This window comes from Microplitis mediator, chromosome 7, assembly GCF_029852145.1.
Source record: "Microplitis mediator isolate UGA2020A chromosome 7, iyMicMedi2.1, whole genome shotgun sequence".
NCBI lineage: Eukaryota > Metazoa > Arthropoda > Insecta > Hymenoptera > Braconidae > Microplitis > Microplitis mediator.
In genome coordinates this window covers 4,906,163-4,930,288 of record NC_079975.1, presented here as the reverse complement: position 1 = coordinate 4,930,288, position 24,126 = coordinate 4,906,163, and the positions used below count along the sequence as shown (strand labels likewise).

Here is a 24,126-nt window from a genome sequence, read left to right as displayed (position 1 = left end):
TTTCAGTTAGATTAGAATTTCATTAAAATATTGAATTATCGATACTTGAATTTTTATTTTTTCTGTATTTTCATAGTACCAGCATTGAAACTGCAAGTTTTGACAGTCGATATAAGCCAATTTCAGACCAATGCAATTAATGGGCATAAACTGATCAGTTTATTCTCTAGAGAAGAAATTCATTAGTTTCTACCCGCTGTAGTATATTACACACCTAGGGAGGGAAGTAGGACATTACAACCCGTGTGTATAATTGCCTACAAAATGTGAATACGATTTTTCACCAGATTTGTACCTGAAAGTTTAAATTTTTGTCTCTGTTTGTGAGAAAAATGGCGCATGTGCTAATTTTGATCCATTTTTTTCATGAAAGGAAAGAAAAATTTTCTTTCCTTTAAACAGGGCAGGAATGTAAACTTTCGGTGCGGGTATGCATACCATGGTGAAAAATCGGTGTCACGACTAAATATCGGTGACAAAATAATCAAAAAAAAATAACCGAGAGTCAAGATAACTGTGAGACAAAATAACTGCGACCAAACAACCAAAAAAAAAACAACAAAAGAACACAAAAATTGTGAAAAATGAGCGCAATAAAAAAGGGCGCTATTTTTCACACTCATTTCTGTACGTGTACATTTTTGTAAGCGTCAAATTATAAACACAAGTTTTTTTAATATGGCGCGCTGCGATGAGTCTGCACTCTGGTGTTGAAATTAAAAAAGAATATTGTCTAGACCTTTTAAATTTATTTAATTTACATTTTATTATGAATAAATATATACATTAAATTTTTAGTTATTCGGATATTCTGTCACTCGGATAATATGTCATGAATATTTCGTCACGTGGTAATTTTGTCGTTGGATTTTGTGTTACGGAATCGAAAAATCACTTAAAATTCTGTATTTAAAATCCGGAAAATTTTTTTGCGGCAATGTTGGTCAAAAATTAGCCTACTTCGACTGCTTCCAAACATCTGACCAAAACTCTCAGTATCAATGCTGGTAATATAAAAAACATAGCCTGCGGCACGGGATAAAAAACGATTTCAAATTTTCGGAGTCAGCCCTCGCCTTCGATTCGGGCAGTCAATTTCTCCCTAGTCTGAAATCGTCTTGTTTTTACTCTTGCCACATAATATACCATTTAAATATACTTTTAATGTATGACGGTTTATTTTTAAAGTTCAAACTCACTCTGTCCTAGTAAATAAAAATTGCATGGTTATAAAAATAAATAAAGCCACTCAATTACCAAAATTCCCATAATTATTTTTGTGCCTTGTAATTTTAAAATAAAAAATTACGTAATTACTCCCTTAATTTATCATATTTTTCGATAGATCGTTGCACAAATTTTTGATAATTCGTATGCATTTTTATTCCTCGTAGTTTTTGACATTCAAAATTTTAAATTACAATAAAAAAAAAAAATTAAAATAAAAACGAGGTAAGTTGAAACCGTATTCGGAGTCCTCAAAAATCCCCATTAATTTTCTTGTATTTCATTAATATAAATATTTACTTTTCACCTCTTTTTCAATTAACTAAATTTTCATAACTAGATCTTATAATAATGACGAATAAATAAATATATTAACAATAAATATATGTTTAATTACAGTGAAATCAATGGAACTCGAGTGTACATCACATCGATATAAATGCAAACAAGGTGTACTTATAAAAATTAACGCCTGTTAAATAAAAGAATACATAAATAAATTAGAACTGATAAACTTAAAAATAAATAAAAATAAAAGTGAGTGATTTATTAAATAAAATAAAATGTAAAAGTGATTAGTGCAGTAATTTAAATGCATTTAATCCAAGTAAAATATGTTATCACAAAATAAGTGACAAAAATTTAAATAATTATTAAATTAAAATATAATCATTAAGAATTAATTAGGTTTATTTTTTAATTGCTGAGGTAATAATAAACTTTTACGCAATGAGACTTTTATTAATTATAAAAGTGTATTATTACTTGATATATTATTAGAAATAATAATAATAATTAATATTATTATAATTATAACGAAAATAAATCCATTTACGAATTATGAAAGGAAATAAAATCCAGACTACATATATTTAATATATATGTAAGATTTTTAGTTAATGTAATTGTATATAATAATTAAATATGTCCAGTAAAAAATTTAAATTCTATAAAATCATTACTTAGCTTAAATAATAATCATTTTTATGAATGAATGATTTTTATATTTTAAAGGGGAGTCGAAAAATTTTTTTTATTGACAATGAATTTGTGATTTTTTATTTTAATTAACGATATCGATTTATAGTCGACTACCTGTCATAAGCCTGGTCTAGGGGACGTAGGGAAAATTTTTCTTGTAATTTGAGTCTTCCCACTACCGTGATTGTAGTTTTGATCTCGACTACCCGTTATAAGCCTGTTTTATTTTATATCATTTTAAACGTCATATTTACATTTTGTTACATACGCGACTATCCCGATTTTCCTGGTGCTTATGGCGCTAAAATAAATACTTATCTTTTTACACTAATAATAATTTAAATGCAAAAAATTATAATGATAACGGTATTGATTACAGTAATAATTAAAATAATAATTTTATTGATCAACTTAATGCTCAATAAAACTTTTCAATTGTAACAGAAGCTTTGGATGTAATTAATGATTACAATTATGAATAATAAATTATATTTTACTTAATAATGATTAAATTATTATCCGCGAAACATAGATAGTAAATTTTCATCATTATTTTGGATATTTTTTCCTATTGTTAGTTTATAATTCGGACAATTTTAACGGAGGCTTATAACGGGTTCTCTAGTACGAAACTCTTTAGAGTGGATAAGTGGGGAAGCTGTTTGAACTCAGTAACTTCCGTTTGAGGGGAAAAGGCTTATGACGAGTAGTCGACTGTATTTAAAAATGTTTTTTTTTTTATTGCATAACAAATTCGTCATCGTTAATTTGTGTATCTATTGTAAATAATTGAACCAACTAAATAGATTTGCGTGGATAACAGATTGTACGAGTGGCATCAATTTAATATTAATAATAAATATAATAATAACAATGATGATAATGATAACTATGTTGGAAAAAAATATATTGCAAGAAATAAATTATTAAAATGAAGAAAAAAATTTGAATTTCAAAATAATTTTTTTATTTCAATTTTCAAATTATCAAAAAATACTTTGAAGATATTTATTTAGATAAATATGTATTATCTTTTTTCTTTTTAATTGGAGTTGCATAAAAAATTTGAGTAACCAAAATTGAATCAAAATTTTAATAATTTCTGATATAAAAAAATTATGACAATAAATAATTGAATTTTTAAATTAATGTTTTGAAAAAACGCTAAATATTAATTATTACTGTAGTTGTATTATAAAAATTTATAATCAATTTGATTTCTTATATTTATTGAAAGGATTTCGCTTTAAGAAAATTCTGAATAAAAGTTTTTTTGGAAATAATTTTTTTTTTTAGTAAAGTAATTTAAATCCAATAGTTTTTTTAATTTTCTACATGTGTATTTTTTTTTTTTTATTTTTAATTCTCTGTTAACTTCAGGATCATCTTGTCATCATATCCTGATGATCGATTACGAAAACACGGTTTCGATAAAATTTTTCTTTAAATTTAAGTCAGATCACGTATTAAATGACGCGTACTTAACTTTAAACCTTTATAACGTCAAATTTTTTATGACTCTGTTCACGTACTTGTTATTACAAGATTACAAAATAATACCGGGAAGAAATGATTTTTTGATCTTTAGATAAAGGGATATCCTTTTACATCATCTTCACTTTTTTTTATTTTATCAAATTTTCTGATTTAAAAAAAAAAAAAAATTATTTTATAAATTCAAATTTTAATAAAAAAATTATCGATTATTAATGTGCCCGATTAAAAAAAGTATGCTATCATATCTAAATGTGCTTGAAAATAATTATAAAAAAATGAATAAAACCATAAACACGGAGGATTTTTTACTCGTTAAACAAATACTGAATGTAGAATCGTAAAAAAAAAAAAAAAAATAAAAAAAATTGAAATAATATAAATAATAAAAAAATTAAAGGAACAATTTGTAAGTATTGTGAAAAGACATAATAAGATACGTAGAAAAATTATAATTAATAATTTTAATTATTACGTAAAATAAATAACAATCTATAATTAAGCTGACTTTCTAATTAAAAAAATTTTTTTGCAAAAGGAACGCGTGGGAGTATAAATATAGTCACAAGGGGGTTATAAATATGAAAATAATGAACGTATAAAATAATAAAGTAAAAAATATATAATGTAATATTATCATGAAATTGATCATAAATACATGAGACTATTAATTAATATAATAATTAAATGGTTAATTAATCTGCCAATTTTCACGTTTTTCATTATTCACCAAAATTATTTTACTTTTTTTTTTCAAATTTTTTATATAATTACTCTGATAAAAAAATATTTAATCACTTTACCAAATATTTAATTGGCTATACGTTAAATTATTATTAGGTCATACTTTAGATAGCTCTGATTAAAAACTCAGATTGAATTTCCTATCAAAAAAATCTATGGATTTATGTTAGAATCCATGTCGAAAATCATGGGTGCCTGAAATTACATATGGAAAATTCACACAGGAAACTATGGGTAACCGGATTCTCGTATGAAAAATCCACATAGGAAACTTACACACGGAAAAAAAAATAGGTGCTGCAACAGGACGCAATCTCGTGGCAGCAACAGGACTTTTCCTGTGGAATCAATAGGATAAGGAACAAATTTAATGTACCAATTTTTTTTTTTCAGTATAATAAAAATTCAAAATTGAAAAAATGATTCAAATTTTAAACGAAAATTTCAATTTTTAAATTAAAATTTTTTTTCGAAGTTAATTTTTTTTTCAAAATTTGAATCTTTTTTTTAATTTTGAATTTTTATTATACTGAAAAAAAAATTGGAACATTAAACTTGTTCCTTATCCTAGTGATTTCACAAGAAAAATCCTGTTGCAGCCCCTATTTATTTATTTTCGTGCAGGTATCTGGATTCCCATAAAGGAACGATGCTTTTTATGGTATTTGTATCAATAACGTGTCGCTTTCTGTTAATTTTCTTAACTCCTAATTCATACAAAAATTCTCATATGGACTTTGACATGGTGTGGATTTCCATAGGAACCCATGTGAAAATCTATATCGCGATCTATGCGGGATTCTTATAAGAAACCATATGGAAATCCATCCAAAAACACCACGTGGGTATACATTACCCTAACCTCCAAATCATATAGTCGTGTGTAGCAAGTGTACGCTGTGGGTAAGTGTGCGCAAACCCATTAATTTTGGACTGAAATGCATGGGTTTGCGTACTTTTATTCACTGCGCACACTTGTCCCACATGAATTTACGTTTTATTAGACTTCTATAATCAGCTTCCTTAATTATTTTGATGTTTTTTCACAAAGTTTGGTTCTCTATTTAAATTTCGTTGAATGAAATTTCAAAAACTTTTATGAAAACATAAAAGTCATATATTTAAATATTATTTTCATTTTTTATGTTTCGTAAAGTGATTAAATTTCTTTTTTTTATAAATTTAGTACGCTACAAAAAAATCTGATTTTTTTTTAATTAATTGACGTCGTTAGAAAAATATAAAAAAATTAATTGTTTAAACAATAATTGAATATGTAAAAGTATAAAAACGTGAATTGGCTACAATGCTTGAAAAACATAAAATATTGCATATCCTATTGAAAAGTAGATCTTTGATATATAAATATAAATAAAAATTGCAACACTCAGTAGATGCGATAAATTAAATAAGAAGTGATTGAAAAATATAAAATTAAAAATAAAATTTTTTTAGACTTTTCTACGAAGAAATGTATTTGTATCCGTGGCTATAATCACCGGCAAATAAAAAAAGTATAAATATATAAAAAAAAAAAAAAAAAAAAATTAGTGTATGTATCAAAAATTCCATTTGTCATATTTTATTTTAGTAAAAAAATGAAAATTTATAATTTTTTTTGTTAACTATTGGCTTTAAAAAGTAAATTGAAATAAAAGTCACTTAAAAATTTAAAGACTGCCCACTTTTATAATAATAATTAATTAATAGATTTTAAAAAATCGATAAAAGTTAAAATTTAATTAAAAAAAAAATGTTTATTATTTATTTAATAATTCAAATAAAATGAGAGTAAAAAAATATTAAATATTTTTACCCTTGCCTTGACGGTTTGTAAATATATGCATGCTCAATTCAATTAACGCTGGTGAATCATGGATACATTAAATCTTTACTAAGAAACAATGAATTGAAAATAATAAATATTAATAAAAAAAAAAATGATAACAATTATTAATTTAATTAATTAATCAAGTGAAATTAATATTTGACTTTGTACTTATATAATTAAAAAAAAAAAACATAATAATAATAATCATATACATATTAATAAATTTGGACTGCTTGAATATGAGTTGTCGATTACCGTACATAAATGATAAAAATTCTGCAATTATTTGAGAGGAAAAATATCAAATGCATTACAGTAGATTATATGAATTTTGTTATCCGTAATTATTATTATTATTTTTACGATGTCAATATTCATTATAAGAGAGTATTAAAAATAAAAATTATGCATACATATGATCAGAAATATTTTTTACTGCGTCAAACCGATCGAAAAATAACCCCATGATTTGAAAGTATGAATTTTTTGGTAAAAAAATTGAGTAAAGTTGATATTTGGTGCATATATGGTTTCGAGTAGTTGTTCATAATTCATTTGAACCGTATCTGATCTAAAAAAAATTTTTTTAAATGATGGCACTTCATATTCGAACTTTATATGATCGTATGTGTCAGATATGGCTTTAAATGGTTTAAGTATAATTTGTATAAAATAAAAAATATCTGATTTATATAGGATCCGTAAGTTGATAAAGTTTCATATTTAAACTTTATGTGACTATGAGAGTCAGATATGGATGTATATGAATCTGATACGGTTTAAGTATGATTGATATCATCACTTGGTCAAGAATATCAACTGTCTTGTATATGTAGGATTGATAAATGGATATAATTCTAAATTCAAACTATATATGATCATATATGTATCAGATATGGCTTTATATGAGTCAGATACGGTTCAAGTATGATTAATATCAAGAGTTGACCAAACATACAAACTGTCTGGTTTATGTAGGATTGATAGAATCGATATAATTTTGAATTCAAACTATATATGATCATATATGTGTCAGATGTGGCTTTATATGAGTCATATATGGTTCAAGTATGATCAATATCATGAGTTGTTCAAGAATATAAACTGTCTGGTTTATGTAGGATTGATAAATGGATATGATTCTAAATTCAAACTATATATGATCATATATGTATTAGATATGGCTTTATTTGAGTCAGATATGGTTCAAGTATGATTAATATCATGAGTTGGTCAAGAATATAAACTGTCTGGCTTATGTAGGATTGATAGAATCGATATAATTCTAAATTCAAACTATATATGATCCTATATATGTCAGATATAGCTTTATATGAGTCAGGTACTGTTTAAACGTGATTTACATCTTTGACTGGCCAAGAATTGAAATTGTCCTATTGACATAGAATTCCTAAATTGATATAATTTTTTATTTAAAAAATAGATATTTCTCCATGAGTCAGATACGGCTTTATATGAATCAGATACTGTTTAACTGCGAGTAATATTATAAATCTGCTGCAAAAAAAAAATTATTTGATTTCTATAAAATTTTTAAGTTGATATAATTTTATATTGAAACTATATATGATCCTATATGAGTCAGATACGGCTTTACATGATTCAGATACTGTTTAAATGCAAGTAATATTATAAATCTGCTGCAAAAAAAAAATTATTCGATTTCTATAAAATTTTTAAGTTGATATAATTTTATATTGAAACTATATATGATCCTATATGAGTCAGATAAAGCTTTATATGAATCATATACCGTTTAAATATGATTTAAATCGTAAATTTTCCAAAAAGCCAACTCTGTTATTTTCCTTCATCATCAATTTATGCTTATTTTTATTTTTTGCTGTCTTATAATTCTTACGACACGAAAAATATAAATATTTTCGATTCCAAAAATTCATATAATCTCTTACTGCTGTAATGTACTACAAGATACTTCTTATATTTTTTCATCATATTCAAAACATACATGCCCAAAATTTTTTTTTTGAATTTCACTCGAAACATAAAAGCTATCATATTAATTATAAAATAATTTTGTCAACTAGAATATTTAGATCTGTAAAATATCAATAGACAACAACAACTAAAAATGGTATAAAAAATAAAAAACAAACAATACAATTGATGCCAACAATTAATTATCTATCAAATAATCGATTATCTTCTAGAGTCGAGTTAAAAAAAAATTATTAGCAAACGATACTTGATTGTATCTTTAATTTAAATGTCGCCCTCGATTTCAGCGATAAATCATAAAATATTCACTCGTCTTCGAATTGTAAAAATATAATAAATTACTAATAATTCAAAAATAAATTCAACATGAGTCGATTGCAGAAATTATAATATGATAAAAAGTGATTCTATTAGTGATAAAAAATAAATAACAGTATAATTAAATGCAAAAGTTACTCGAGTTTAGACAAGTGATAATCGAAAAAATAATAATAATAATAATAAATAATAAATAAAAAAGCTTCGTACATTTCTAATTTGTCAATGGTGATATAGATACATGATTATGATAAAAAATAATAAAATATGAGTGTGTTAATAATTATTATTGTATCTCATTGAGAAATAATGCGTGAACGTGAACATGTTGTGTTAATAATAATAATAATAACATTAATAATAATTTTTCCGATTGATACTAAATGATAAATCACAAAAAATGAACAAATCTAAGCTGTACGATTAGAAAATTGTATTAACGACGAGTCATCGTAAAACTATGTATTAAAAAAAAATTAATAATAATAATAATAATCATAATGATACATAATAAGTTGTCTTTTATGATTTATGTTGAGTTAACAATAAATTTATTTATTTATAAAATTGATTAATAATTTATAATTTATAATAAATGGTTAAAAAAATTGTAAATTAAGTGGTCGTTATTAAAATTTTAAAAATACAGGGAACAAGACGTTTGTCGAGACTGTACATATGAGATTGTATGAGTGATCCGACCAACTGAGAATCATAAATTTATTGTTGTTGAATATATGTGTTGATTTATATATAAATATAATAATATTAAAATATATTGATATATATAATGTGTATGTATACATAGATTTATGATGACTCATTGTAAAATAATAATAATTATTATTATTATAATAATGCGTTAGTGACTGTATCCAACTATAAAATACACCAGATAAAGGACACCCCCAATGCCAGAAAATGGCGTGTGACAATAAAGTGATTCAAATTATTTATTTGATTTTATCTATTTTATTCATACTATTCCTTTTACTTTTTTTTTTTCTTTTAACAAGATTATATGTGACGAGTACATAAAATCCGATTGATAGACAAGTGATACAGTGAACGCGACAAAAAGGGGTTGGTTAGTTCCGAGCCTGCCGCTAGGTAGCGCACGGTAACACCGAGCGTTCATAGTTGGAAAGGCGAACAACTGCTTATAAGTCGCTATTTTCTGCATTTATTTCTTTTTGACAATTAGTTTAGTCCGTGATTGTAACGCGATTATTATCAGCCTCATTTCTCACATTGCAATTATTAATGCATGTAAAAGGTCGCAAATTTAGATGAGGTTTCGCGCAAATTATTATTTGCTGCGCAACTTTCATGATGGTCATATTGGATGCAAAAAAACTAGGAACAGTATTTCGTGGAATCGAGTATTCGTTGCTCCAGATACTCAGATGAGGGCTGGTTGACGCTTTATTTGAACTCTGCTGCCTCGGGGTGCTTGCCATAGAGCTTCTCTCTGTGAGTAGAGGGCGTGGGTAGCAGTTTCGCGTAGATATGCTGGAAGGGGTTAATTTTTCGGTCGTAAATCAATTCGTGGCTTGTCACTGTGATAATTAACGATTTCGATTTAAAGGTGTATTGATGTAAAAGAAAGCTTCATTATAAATTTTATCACATTTATTTTTCGACTTTCAATTAACTGTCGATATGTAATTAATTAAATTTTGACAGTTTATTATTGAGCATACGTAACTATTTGAACATCGTACCGATAATTTTTAATATTTACATATACGTTTACGATAATCCGATTTTACACATAAACGAGTTACGACATATACAAGAGTATATAGCACACCACAGACTTCAGATTTCGGTGTTCAAAAAAATGATATTGTAACGAAAGGGAAACTTAATTCACATATTTGAATATCTAGAAAACAAATGCCCTTTTTTTATTGAATAGAAACGCGACTAGTCATATATTGGCATTGAATCTTAATAAACATTATGTGTGCATAATTGTTTTTATAGTCATAGAAGGGGAATGTCTTCAATATAAGTGTAAGTTAATGAAAGAAAAGAACGACTTTCTACCTTCTAAACAGGGCAGAAATTGAAACTTCCGGTGCAGGTCTGGTGAGAAATAGTATACACACCCCGGGGTAATGTAAGGTGTCCCAATTCGCGTGTTTCCCACCCTCGCCGTCGGCTTTTGTAGACAATTACACACATGGGTTGGAATGTCCTACTTTCCTCCCTCGGTGCGTAATATACTAATTTTTTCTTTTCTTTTATTACTGTATATTGCGATGTTGCTATCTCTAGTTTAAGTGTCTTGTCATTCTAAGATAATTGATCTATTCCTTACAAGTCCTGCTTATTACAAAATTCAAAAGATTAAAAATTACCGGTCTATTTAAAAATGTTAAAATATTCATTTATAATTAAAAAAAAACATCGTGTATATTACGCTTATCAAAAAAAAAATACGCATACATTAATTAGTTCAAATGTAATAATGATCATAATATAATAAAGATAAGATATATAAAAACTCATTAGATGTAGATCGATAAAAATCGAAGGTTGCAAAGATGACAAGACAAATATTATAACTATAATAAAATTAATGGCTGAAAGATTTTGATAACAGCAGCCATCGATGAAATTATATCTTTTATGAATATTTAATTGATAATAAATGTTATACGCATTAGCATAAATAGAAATACGAGAAAAATATTTAAATAAAGGTTACACAAGTGTTAGCCATACCAAGTATTTTTTTTTACATCTACGACGTACAACTGTTGTATATAAAAGCGAGTTGATTCAATTTTTCGGGTTAAAAGATAATTATTAATCTACTGAACCTATTGAAAAATATTTTTTTAAAATGATTGTCGTTGCGTTAATTTGTTTTACGTTTATTGTCAGTGGATCTTGTCAGGTAAGAAATTAAAATTTTTTTTATTATTTTACTATGAATTTATTGGCCATAAAAAAATTATGAGTAGTTCATTCTTAAGCGCGATGTAATTATAGTAATTAATAATAAAAAAATTTTAATTAAAGAATTAAAATTGTATGAAATATTATTTTTGAGTTCTTAAGTATAGTAGGGGTGGGCAAATTTTTTTAATTATTCGAAATTTTTATTTATTTAATTTGATTTGATCTAAATACTGCACGGAAAGAAATTTTTGTTAAAAATTACCGTTAAATTCACTGTAATCGTGGGACATAATGCGGCGCTTTTATTTATTACCATTTTCAAATTATAAAATACGGAAAAATTTATTTATTTTGAGATTAGACTTCATAAAATTTACCGAAAACCGAATAAAATTTACAGTAGACTACGGTAAAATTTGTTGAAAAAAAGTTAAAAATTATATCACTTACCGACAAATGATTAGGTCGTGCCATTCGTCCCACGATTACAGTGAATTTAACGGTAATTTTTAAAGAAAATTTCTTTCCGTGTGTTTATATACATGTATACTCGTATGAACAAAACTCGTTCTGAAGTATTTCAAAACAGTTGAGGTAAAAGACCCAGTACCCAATCAAGAAACTAGTACCCGATCACTCATGTATTTCTATACCTATATTTACTAAATTTTAATAATTATAGATATACAAATATATGAAGTGATCAAGTACTAGTTCCCTGATCGGATACTACACGGAAAGAAAATTATGGCAGCGGTTCCCATAATTCTGTGAAATTTTTTCCTATACCATCATAGGAATTACGACCATAAATTATGGGAGCGGTTCCTATAATTATAGGAATGTTTCCCATAATTATAGGAATAGTTCCTATAATTATGGGAATGATACCCATAACACTATAGGAATGGTTCCTATAATTTATAGGAATACTTTCTATAATATTATGGGAATGATTCCCATAATGCAATTGGAATGGTTCCTATACCATTATGGGAATCATTCCCATAATATTATGGGAATAGTTCCCATACTATTATAGGAACCATTCCCATAATATTATGGGAATGGTTCCCATATTATCATGAAAAAATTAATTTAAAGAAGTGTGGTAATGACTTCTACAATACACAGAAACATTATTAAACATAAAAACAAAAATTCAAACATTGAAAAAAAAAATCGTATTTGGCAAAAAAACATTAAAATTTTTAACAAGAATTTTTTGTCAGCACAAAACATTCAAGAAAATTCAAATTTTGGGAAATTTCTACACTATTGTGCAAAAAAAAATTTTATGATATTATAGGGATGGTTCCCATAACATTATGGGAATAGTTCCCATAATATTATAGGAATAGTTCCTATACCAATATAGGAACCATTCCCATAATGGTATAGGAACTATTCTCATACTATTATGGGGATGGTTCCCATAATATATGGGAACCATTCCTATAGTAGTATAGGTACTATTCCCATACCATTATGGGAACCATTCCCATAATGCATAGGAAAACTTCCCATAATTTTCTTTCCGTGTAGATCTTTTACCCTATAAATAATTCAGAAAAACATTCCTAAAAAGTACTCAGTTCCAAATTCTTTGCACTCCTGAATGTTTTCAAAGTTCCAAAAATGGTCAACTCAAAGATCAGAGTTGCTATGTACATAAACATATTTTTTATGAATTATAATAATCGGTTTCATTAAATATTCTATTATAATTATTTTTCATTATTAACTAATGATTTATTTTTATTTTGTTAGTTATCAGACAATAATATTCTAAAATCAAATTTAATTGATACACCTCAATTCAAAAGATACCTAACTGTACATGGATTAAAACCAGTGCCAAATTATAGTCCTGACCAAATTTCGAGTGAGCCGGGACCAGATCCAAAAAAAATTTTGGAAAATATCGAAAATGAGGTTCAAACTGTAAGAGAAAAATTATATCAAGTAGTCGAACAACGTTTGACTTCTATGGTTGAAAAGTTTCAAAATAACGCATTGGAGTGGGTAGAGAACCTCAGCAAGTACATGGCTAAAAATTATGAAGAAAAAGGCAATGCAACACTGAGAGTATTGGATGGAGAAATTGAAAAGAAATTAAATTCATTTGTTGCAAGTTTGATGCTGGCTACCAATCAAGCCGTCGAAAATTATAACGATAACACATCTCTAATTTCCAAAAGATTGGACGGCAGAATAAGGGAACTGAATGTCAAAATTAGTGAAGCTGAGAAAAAAGTCAAAGCAGTTGTTGAGACCAAACTTGATACGAATGAAGTAAATTCTTCAAGTTATGATGATAAATCAATTTTGACAGATCATGATGGAACAAAAATACGTTTGTTCGACGATGATGATGATAGTTTAAATTTACCTAGTGTTGACGGATCTTAAATTTACTTTGTTAGTATTTTATTACTAATACTTTTTTTTAAAATCTTATTCACAGTTCATATAATTTTGTTTAATTTTATATAATATATTAATTGCTATATTTTACGATGATGTATTTTATAAGAAATTTTTAATAACATGTGTGCTAATGATTAATGTAATGATCAATAAAAGTGAATTCCGAAAATTTCATGTTAAAATTTAATTCAAAAATTTTCTATATATTTTTTCCAAAAACAACTCATTTATAAATCAGTTTATTACAAATATTTTTAATGAAAAAAATAGTGTGCTGTCGATGTTTTTGAAAAAAACAAACATTCATAAATGATGATGTCATGTCTATAGTTTCAACTAATTAATGTGCAGTTGAGTGTATATGTATACATGAGTTTACTCAGTGTACTTATTTTTTATCAATTTGAAATAATAACAGAAATTATTATCTATAGTTCTGTTCGTTAATTAATAATTCATTTTATATATAATTATCAAATAAAAACAAAAAGTGATATGTTTATTTTGTGGATATAAAAAAAGAATCAACCAACAGCTGGAGAAAACAAAATTTTTCGTTTTTCACAGATAGCCATTTTGCCTTGAATCATTTCTATAAATAAAAATCAAAGACGCTACTAATGGCAAATAAAGAACAACAATTAAATCTTAATGTGCGTCATACTGTTCTCTCTTAAGTACTTTATTTTTTTCAATTTAATGAGTTTCTAACTAGTACTTCAAGATTATTTCTTATCAAAAAAATAAATGTTAATAATTATGATTATTTTTAAGTAGTTTTAAAAATAAGTTACTTATCAATGAGGTATATATTCTGGCTGTAACTTTTTTTAACGACAATAGAAATTTTACTATTTTCGAGTGGTTCGAGTTTCAAACGGTTGTGTTACAATGAATATTGTCACATTTTGTCTCGTTATTGTTTGCACCCTGAACTTTCAAGTATGTAATTTTTAATATATAATTTTTATACTATAAAATAAATAAATGAACAAATTATTATTCGAATTTTTAAATCTGTCGGAAAATATACTTTCATAATTTCTTAAAATTTTCAGAAATTATTAATATTCAGATACGGAGATAATTTGAACTTGCGAATAATAATTTTTTTTTTTAAAGTATAATCATAATTAAATTTTTGATAATCGATTTTTCATTTTTTGCATTTTGTTTGTTTGTTGTTTTGAAAAATCTTACAGATAAATTACGAAAAGTTACTGACTTACAACCGTTTTTATGAAAATTTTTATTTAAAACAAAAAAAAATTATTTTTCACATTTAAGAGGGTTAAAAAAATATATTTGAATTTTTTAGGGCGCACAGTAAAGTTACACTCAGACCGAATATTTCTTATGCAATAATTTTAGTGAACAAAGTATAAAAAATTAATCGAGCATTAAATATTAATTAGGCATTAAAGTCTTTTACAAAAATTAAAATATATTTTATTTAAATGAATAATAAATTACAGGATTTTACGGCATGGGCTACAACATCATCAAGTGTTGATTCAGTTTCCAATTCTGAAGTAAACACTGATCAACTCAGGGATAATAAAAATAATAAAACTACATCCCATCCTGTTGTATATGATGATAAAAACTCTATTATGGACACTCTCATCATTAATCAAAGTATTCACGAGACTATTTCCTTTGCAAATGATTTAGTAACAACAACTCATTTGGTTTCAAAAAGTAATAATAGAACCCGACGATTGATTAATCCAAAAAAGATTGAGAATAGTAATCCATCTGAATTATTTACGAAAAATCTTACTAATTTTCGCCGTAAATTTTCGAAAAATACCAACGGTACATCTACGAATAGGAGACGCCTACTTCTAAAAAAAAATACTTCATCTAACGATGATGGAACAGTTAATAATAACACGACACCTGATAGTTTGATTACCCAAGAATTGAAGAGAATTACTTCTTTTACTAGGAATGTTAAGCCAAAAAACAATTTCATTAATTTAAACCGTACTCATAACGCTGGAAAAAATAATAAATTTGATCTCCTTTCGAGAACAATGGACCCTAATAATAAAAATAAAAACGATAACACTGATGGTAAAAATCGTAGACTACATTTGAGACCTTTTTCCAGGATAAGTACTACTGGTAATTATAGTTCTCTCAATACTACTACAAGTACTATCAATACTGGTAATAATGTAAGCAACGTCAGTACTCAAGCTCCTAGTATCCCTAATAACCAAAATCGTCCCAAGTCTTTTCTTCAAAAAGAGTACGAAAAAGCTATGAGGCGGGCGTTCCTTGAATCGCTTGACAACAGAAGGAAGTCTCATTTCTAAGCCGTTATAAAAACGTTATCAACTTACATGTAATATTATAAAATGCTGATGTACAATTGAACTAATTAAGGTTAGTTTGACTGAAAATGTTTGTTGTTTTGTAATAAAGATTTGTTGATTTTCGTTTGTACTTTCTACTTGCTTGGAAAATTATCAATAAATTAAGAGACGAAATCTCGCATATTAATGATTGTTTAATTTTCTTGACTCTGATTTCTCAAAATTCCTGTTAGCTACTTTATTATTAAATTGTTATGTTATGTCACCACTTATAGCCGTCATGGCAACGATTGCTATGGATACTGTAGTCATGGCAATGGTTGTTATGGGGACTGTTAATATGGCAACGGTTGCTATGGAGATGGTCATGTTACCGCGCAAAAACCTTCTCGTATTATAAATGGTTATTATGTATTATTATTTTGGTTGAAGTGTACATTCCTGTAGAGTCTTTTTACACATTTGCCTTTATTATTCGCCATGTAACTATTATAAAATTTACTACGGTCATAGTTATTTTCGCATGTATTTATTACAATTTTCGTCAGATGGCCAACATGGTCTGGCTTTACTATGACCACAGCATTTTGAGCGAGAATAATTTTTCCGTGTATACGTCACGAATAAGTAATTAATAGTTATTATAATTAACAACCGATCATATTATCACTTATCAATTATAATTGATTTTATGAATGCTTAATTGAATGTATGTAACTTTTTTATCGTCGATAAACTCAGTAATGACTTGAAGGATATATATATATATATATATATATATATATATATATATATATATATATATATTTATATATTAATAATGTATTTTAAACTTATACCCGAAGGTTTCCAAATATTTTTATCGTTAATTAAAACAAACTATTATGTTTTTGATAACTATTATCTAAAGATTAAGAACTTATACTTAAATAATTGATTTTATCGTTACCCATAAAATAATAAAATAGAATGTATATCGAAGGCAAATGTGTAACTGTACAGTTTTTAATGGAAAAAATAGAATGATTGTCTTGTATATTTATCTGATCCTCTCTGTCGATCGGACTATCCAAGTAAGTTTAAATTAAAGTAATAAGAAATATTATCATAATTAACATTCATTGGATTTCATTGAATTCACTTATTAAATTTTAATTGATAGGAGCCAAAACCGTCATTTTTCATCTCAAAAAATGTAAACCATACTAATTATCCGAGTCAACGGTTTATTACATCAAAATTAGAAAAAATTTCTGAACCTATAAATATAATAAAAACACATAATACGGATTTGACATCAAATAATAAAGAAGTAAATCTATCAAATAAAATAAATCCGTTGAATAAAACGAGCAACAGTGAATTATCATCGTCAATAATTGGTATAAATAATTTACATCCCCATGATGATAATGACACTTATGATTATCAGTATGATGATTTAGACAATAATACTTCAAAAACTATGTATAATAATAACAATAACAATAATAATACTTATGACAAATTTGATCAGGTCGATTATGAAAATCATATAGATATTTTGAATGACACACTTGCGAATACGGATCATGACAACAATCATATCTTTATTAACACTTCTTGTATCTCAACCAACAATATTCGTGATAAAGACCATGAGATTGATGACGATGATGATAATGGGTATCCCGAAGCAGGGATTATGTTAGATGTACCTCAACTAGATGTTAATAAAATTAGGCATCACGGAGATGAAAGATATGAAGAAAAAACCTCCATCAATAGTTTTGGTGACACCTCTGCTGAAAGTGATGATGATTTGTCGATCGAATATAATTTTTATGATAATCAGTATTCACATTTCATGATAGCCAGTGATAGCAATAAGAATTTTGAGCTCACTCCTCGCTCATTTTTTGTCTCTATAGTCTGCTATTTAAGTATTACCTATAAGTATAATTTTTTTCTACTCTAATCATTTATTCACTCTTAGTACATGTATTTAAGCTATCATATTTATGATTGTGACATGATTGAAAATTGTAATTAATTTAAAACATAATAAATTTTTCATCAATTAATTTATAGAAAATGCGATTTTATGTCGATAGCCTTATTTGTCGGTAACCTAGAAATATCTTTTTAACAAAGGCATCATTAGACGGTGCCCTTTCTCTTTCAATACATCCAATGACCTTGAACTGAATATCTGCGTTAAAATTTTATTAAATAATTAAAATAAAAAATTAAAGCCCTAATTGAAAAAAATGGTAAAGATATTTGAATCAACGTTATATAGATACCCATTTCAACTTTTAATATTTTTCATTGAAATTTTAATATCACAAGACTATATTGCAAGCCTCAAGCGCAGAAGCGCAGGTGTGCTTTATGGACGGTTTTTTTTATTCGACTGTTTTACTCACATAAAAATCTTTCTACACTATTTTTATTCCACCTAGATAGGCAAAATTGTATACTAGCATATAGAGAATTTATTAAGGAACAATTTAAACCCAATTTTAAGTCGATTCATCATTTTAATCGTTCAAAATAAATTATTTTAACTCAAGAAACCAGTGCTGTCAATTGTTACGTATGAAACTTCGTAAACACGATAACTCTCGAGAGACACCATTAATCGGCCTAACTTTTTTAACTTCCCGCTGAGAAAATTGTAAATTTTCAAAAATTCGGGAAGTTATTGGTTTCGGTCCGATCTACGAAAGTCGAATTTTCATCAGATGTCGACGTTTTGAGGTCCTAGGAAGCTATTCTGACTAATTTCAAGATGATGTCCGAGTGTATGTATGTATGTATGTACGTACGTACGTATGTATGTAAATACCTGTATCTTTTGAACGGATGAACCGATTTTGAACTTTAAGGTGTCATTTGACGCGAATTGTCAATATCTTGAAACCGTGAGAAAATTGAACTTGATCGGTAGGGCTCGTTCAGAGATATTCCAAAAATAAAATTTTTTCAAAAATGTTTTTTGTGGATAACTTTTAATGTGCTCGATGGATTGATTCCGAAATGGACTGGGCTCTAGAGCTTTATAAGCCGCGTCGAATGCCACCTCAACCATCAAAATCAGTTCATTCGTTCAAGAGAAACCGTTGTTGAAAGAATTAAAAAAAAAAAAATTTTATTTTTTCTGAAATATCTCAAAAACTACTCGATAAATCAGATCCAAAATTTGATCAGCTTTAGAACTTGACAAAACGCGTCGATTGCCACCTCAACCGTCTCAATCGGTTTATTCGTTTGAGAGATATCGTTGGAGAAAAAATGGTAAAAAACGTTTTTTTTCGAAAACAACAGCATACAAACGTATTTGAGTATATACAAACTCGAAGAGCTCGAAAATGTATTCACAATAATGTTTTCGAGGTTCTTGAGCTCAAAAACAGCGAGAAGTTTTGGGGCTGGCCCGCAGGGTCAACTGACAGACCGATTTTTTTGAAGTATCTTTTACTTTAAACTACAGAGTAATGATTCAATAGTCTTCGTTAATCGTCGGTTAATATCGGCTTCTATTTAATGTCTTTTATTTTGCTCGTGACAACTTACATGTTACGCACACAAACGTATGTTTAGAAAAAACGACGATCTTTGTATTTCTCTATATCTTAATATTTTTTTTTAATTTAAAAAAAAATTTTGTACCTTTTCATTTTCAACACAATACGAGTAATTTCTTTTTTTTTTTTTTTTTTCAAAATATTTATTTTAAGTCATATTCTGATGCGATTAGATGGTTTTAGACTTTTTATATAAATTTCAACCTATTAATTGTAATTTTTATTTTAAGTCAATAGAAATTTTATAAAGTGAATTGTTAACTTTTTATCATAACCTACGAGTAAACATTGAATTAGAGATGAGTGTTTATTTACACAGCCGTAAGGGATAATTTTTACTCGTAATTGTGAGTAAAAATTCATCTGATTGATTTTTTACTCACTGAAGAGTAAAATTTTGTAAGTCAAAATAAAAAAATTAAAGGCCCGCGATAGCTCGATTTAGAGTAATTTTTATAATAAAAGACATGGCAATTTTCATACACAGAAAAAAAAATGACTTGATTCAAGTGAAATATTCTTGAATCAAGAATACTAGTTTGAAAAATTCCATTTTTTTTGCTTCAAGAATTTATTCCTTGGCCCAAGGAGTTTCAGGATTCTCAAATCAAGATTTGTATATGCTTGGTTCAAAAGTACATTTTTTTTACACAATAAATTTAACTCTCAAACCAAGTAACAAATTTACTTGGGTGAAGTAAAAATTTTGACGCCAGGTGGCGCCTCGATGAGTATATCGTATTTGCTTGTTTTTTTCAATTCTCAGTTAGTTGTAGTTAGTTTTGAATTGTAAGTTCACAACTATGTATGAACATCAAAACATAAATCTCGCCGTTGATAATTATTTTTGTTTAATGGATATAAATATGAACAAATTTCGTTATCATGATACCTAAAGTAGTAAATAATTACTGCGTGTTCAAACTTTAAAGATTTTCACAGAAGATGTATTTAATTGTCAATGCTTATTTACTGGATAACCTCAAATTTTCTATTATTGAAAATGTGGTCATTGAACGAAAATAATATTTAAATTTTTAGCATAAATAAATTTTTTTTTAAATAAAAATATGCATTAAACTTTCAAATTAAAAATGAGTATAAGTAATTATTGTAGTAATAAACTGATTAATAATTTTAAAAAATATATTTGTATACTTCTCAATCGAGTAAAATAACATCCTGATTCAAAAAATGCGCTATACTCAAACTAAGTCGATATCATCCTGAGTCAATATTATCAGCCTCAAACCGAGAGAAAAAAATTCTTGGGAGAAATAAATATGCATCTTGTTTGAACACAATAAACGCTTCTTTCAAGAATAAAATTTGTAAAAGAAAAATTTTTACACTCCATTGAAGAGTTATAATTTATTTATTCAAAATTTAATTTTTTTTTGAATTGAGAAATTTAGATGATGATGATATTTTGAAGAAAATAATTCACTTGAATGAAGTTAATTTTTTTTTCTGTGTACAAAAATTCTTACCGCGTAGTTATTTCATAATTATTTTGTTATTAAACTACAAAACTGAAAAATAATGTCTTATCTTACATTCCTCTTAATAAGTGATTTATCGATGTCCATTTTTTAATAACAATGTGTCATCGATATATATATATATATATTTTTGTTTTTAAAGCTTTTTAATAAACTTTTAAACGATGATCTAGTTGGCGGTGGCGACCAATAAGAAATAAAGAACGTGGAAATAAAAAACCAGATATGAAATAAGCAGCTATAAATATCTCGTGATTTAAAAAATTTAGTTACTTGGAAGTAATCACAGGAGCTGAACCAGTAAAGATGAATACTCCGATATTCTGCTTAATTATTGTTGCCACTTTGACATATCAAGTGAGTCATTTTTATTTATTATCATTTGATATATATCTATTTTGAGTTGAAAATTATTATAGACATAAGTAATTTTTAAAGTTTAATAATTATATTTTTTTTACTTATTTTAAAAATTGATTTTATAAAAAAATAAAAGAAATTAGGCATCTAATTTTTTAAAATTTTTGTCTCCTTCTATCTTATTAATCTACGGTTCGTTTCCCACAATAATTTTTTAGAAAAATTTTGAAAAATGGAGAATGTCATTGATGAAATATATATATTTTTAATGGTCTAGGACATGAAATATAAATAAAATTATAATGTAGAATTCAAAACTTGATTTATTTTAATTTCTGAATGATGAAAAAAACTTTCAATTTTCATGCATGATAAGCATAAAATTTATTTTTTTTTAATTTTTTATCACAAGTAGGGGAGGAGAGGTTGCCCTCATTTAGAAAACAAAAATTACATTTTGCATAACTATTGGATACAAAGAAAGAAAAAAAAATTTTTAATAATTTTTATCATGTGTGAAAATTCCATTCTCGATCAATAGTATCGTTGAATATATATATATATATATATATATATATATATATATATATATATATATATATATATATATATATGTAAATATAAATTTATAATTACAGGGATGTTTGGGTCAAAATCAGCAGGAATCTGAAGTTTACGGCCAACCGTTACTTGTAAATTTGCTTGAAAATTTTCGTAACAAAGCTAATGTCTTGAGAGATGAAACAATACATAATGTATCTTCAATATCAAAGAATATAGTACATCAGGTGTATGATAAACTGAGAGAAGCCCACGGTCAAATCAAAACCCTATCTCAAACGGCAGTTAAGATAGTTAAAACTAATGTAGATAAAATAAAACACTCGACGGAATTAAAATTACAAGAAGCAGAAAGAGCTAAAGAAGTTGAATTTGAAACTTTCATGAATTCTCTAAAAGATAAATCTGTAAGAGAATTGAACGGAGTGGTCGCAACATCGTATAGTAAACTCGAAAATAAATCGACGAATCTAATGAGTTTATTAGATCAAAAAAGTAATAGCGTTAATCAAAATTTAAGACAAGTATTAAAGGATACTTATAAAACAGAGTCTGAAAAACAGTGGAAGGCAATAAAATCGTCTTCTATGAAGGAAATGAAATTGGAAGTTGATCAAGAAGTCAAGTCACAAGTAAATAGTTTCTTGGATCAACAATTTGAATTCAAAAGAAACAACTACAGTCTACAGTTGTTGAATTTGGAGAGATATTATTTTTCTGATTTCGAAAATCAGCTAAGAAATAAAGTCAGAGCAGAAATACAAAAAGCTACCATAGAAATAGACAGTAAATTGAATGAATATTCCAATAGAATACAAGGTTTAAAAGATAATCTCGATCATTCGATTGCTGGTATACATAACATTGACGCTAATAGGGGCATTGATCGTGGAACTTCTAAAAAACCTGATCCTAATCTTGTAAATAATCCTTATGGAGATTCTAATAGAGGCACCAATTATGCACCTTCTAAACCTCCTCATGTTGATCCTAATCTTGTAAACAATCCTTATGAAAATTCTAATAGAGGCACCAATTATGCACCTTCTGAACATCCTTATGTTGATCCTAATCTTGTAAACAATCCTTATGAAAATTCTAATAGAGGCACCAATTATGCACCTTCTGAACATCCTTATGTTGATCCTAATCTTGTAAACAATCCTTATGGAGATTCTAATAGAGGCACCAATTATGCACCTTCTAAACCTCCTCATGTTGATCCTAATCTTGTAAACAATCCTTATGAAAATTCTAATAGAGGTATTGGACGTGAAACTTCTGAAGAACCTGAAATTGATCCTCGTCTTGTGGATAATTCTGATGAAAATTCTGATAGAGGCACCGATTATGCACCTACTGAACATCCTTATGTTGATCCAAATCTTGTAAATAATCCTCATGAAAATTCTAATAGAGGCACCAATTATGCACCTTCTGAACATCCTCATGTTGATCCTGATCTTGTAAATAATCCTTATGAAAATTCTAATAGAGGCACCAATTATGCACCTTCTGAACATCCTCATGTTGATCCTGATCTTGTAAATAATCCTTATGAAAATTCTAATAGAGGCACCAATTATGCACCTTCTGAACATCCTCATGTTGATCCTGATCTTGTAAATAATCCTTATGAAAATTCTAATGGAGGCACCAATTATGCACCTTCTAAACCTCCTCATGTTGATCCTGATCTTGTAAATAATCCTCATGAAAATTCTAATAGAGGCACCAATTATGCACCTTCTGAACATCCTTATGTTGATCCTAATCTTGTAAATAATCCTCATGAAAATTCTAATAGAGGCACCGATTATGCACCTACTGAACATCCTTATGTTGACACTGATCCCGAACAAAATCTGCCCCATGGTAATAATGATGATGAT

The 24,126-nt window shown here is 26.9% G+C and overlaps 4 protein-coding genes across 18 annotated transcripts in view; all 4 read left to right on the top strand.

Moving 5' to 3' along the window:
* Positions 1-5,873, top strand: part of LOC130672504 (regulating synaptic membrane exocytosis protein 2) — an 85,470-nt gene extending 79,597 nt beyond the window's left edge. For all 15 annotated transcript variants that reach the window (XM_057477135.1, XM_057477130.1, XM_057477136.1 and 12 more), the window contains one exon: positions 1,627-5,873. Coding sequence is in view for 1 of the 15 variants with exons in the window: in XM_057477129.1 (XP_057333112.1) it covers positions 1,627-1,629 (3 nt within the window). In the remaining 14 variants the exon portion in view is untranslated. The remainder of the gene's footprint in view (positions 1-1,626) is intronic.
* A 5,331-nt stretch (positions 5,874-11,204) lies between these two features.
* On the top strand, positions 11,205-14,067 carry LOC130671396 (uncharacterized). The gene is made up of 2 exons (XM_057475269.1): positions 11,205-11,483; positions 13,259-14,067. The coding sequence occupies exons 1-2, from the start codon at positions 11,430-11,432 to the stop codon at positions 13,898-13,900; spliced, it is 696 nt and encodes a 231-aa protein (XP_057331252.1). The 5' UTR covers positions 11,205-11,429; the 3' UTR covers positions 13,901-14,067.
* Positions 14,068-15,375: 1,308 nt separating this feature from the next.
* Positions 15,376-16,242, top strand: LOC130671048 (GATA zinc finger domain-containing protein 8-like). The gene has a single exon (XM_057474734.1). The coding sequence runs from the start codon at positions 15,376-15,378 to the stop codon at positions 16,240-16,242; it is 867 nt and encodes a 288-aa protein (XP_057330717.1).
* Positions 16,243-16,522: 280 nt separating this feature from the next.
* Positions 16,523-21,547, top strand: LOC130671047 (putative uncharacterized protein DDB_G0287457). The gene is made up of 3 exons (XM_057474733.1): positions 16,523-16,633; positions 17,405-18,075; positions 21,487-21,547. The coding sequence occupies exons 1-3, from the start codon at positions 16,523-16,525 to the stop codon at positions 21,545-21,547; spliced, it is 843 nt and encodes a 280-aa protein (XP_057330716.1).
* Positions 21,548-24,126: the final 2,579 nt, after the last annotated feature.

Bases quoted from the DNA above. Each gene is read 5' to 3' on its own strand.
- LOC130671048 (XM_057474734.1), top strand. From the start codon at position 15,376: ATGAATAATAAATTACAGGATTTTACGGCATGGGCTACAACATCATCA.
- LOC130671396 (XM_057475269.1), top strand. From the start codon at position 11,430: ATGATTGTCGTTGCGTTAATTTGTTTTACGTTTATTGTCAGTGGATCT. The intron at 11,484-13,258 runs GTAAGAAATTAA...TTATTTTGTTAG, and splicing joins TTGTCAGTGGATCTTGTCAG to TTATCAGACAATAATATTCT.
- LOC130671047 (XM_057474733.1), top strand. From the start codon at position 16,523: ATGGCAACGATTGCTATGGATACTGTAGTCATGGCAATGGTTGTTATG. The intron at 16,634-17,404 runs GTATTATAAATG...TTTAATTGATAG, and splicing joins TACCGCGCAAAAACCTTCTC to GAGCCAAAACCGTCATTTTT. The intron at 18,076-21,486 runs GTATTCACATTT...ACGATGATCTAG, and splicing joins TATAATTTTTATGATAATCA to TTGGCGGTGGCGACCAATAA.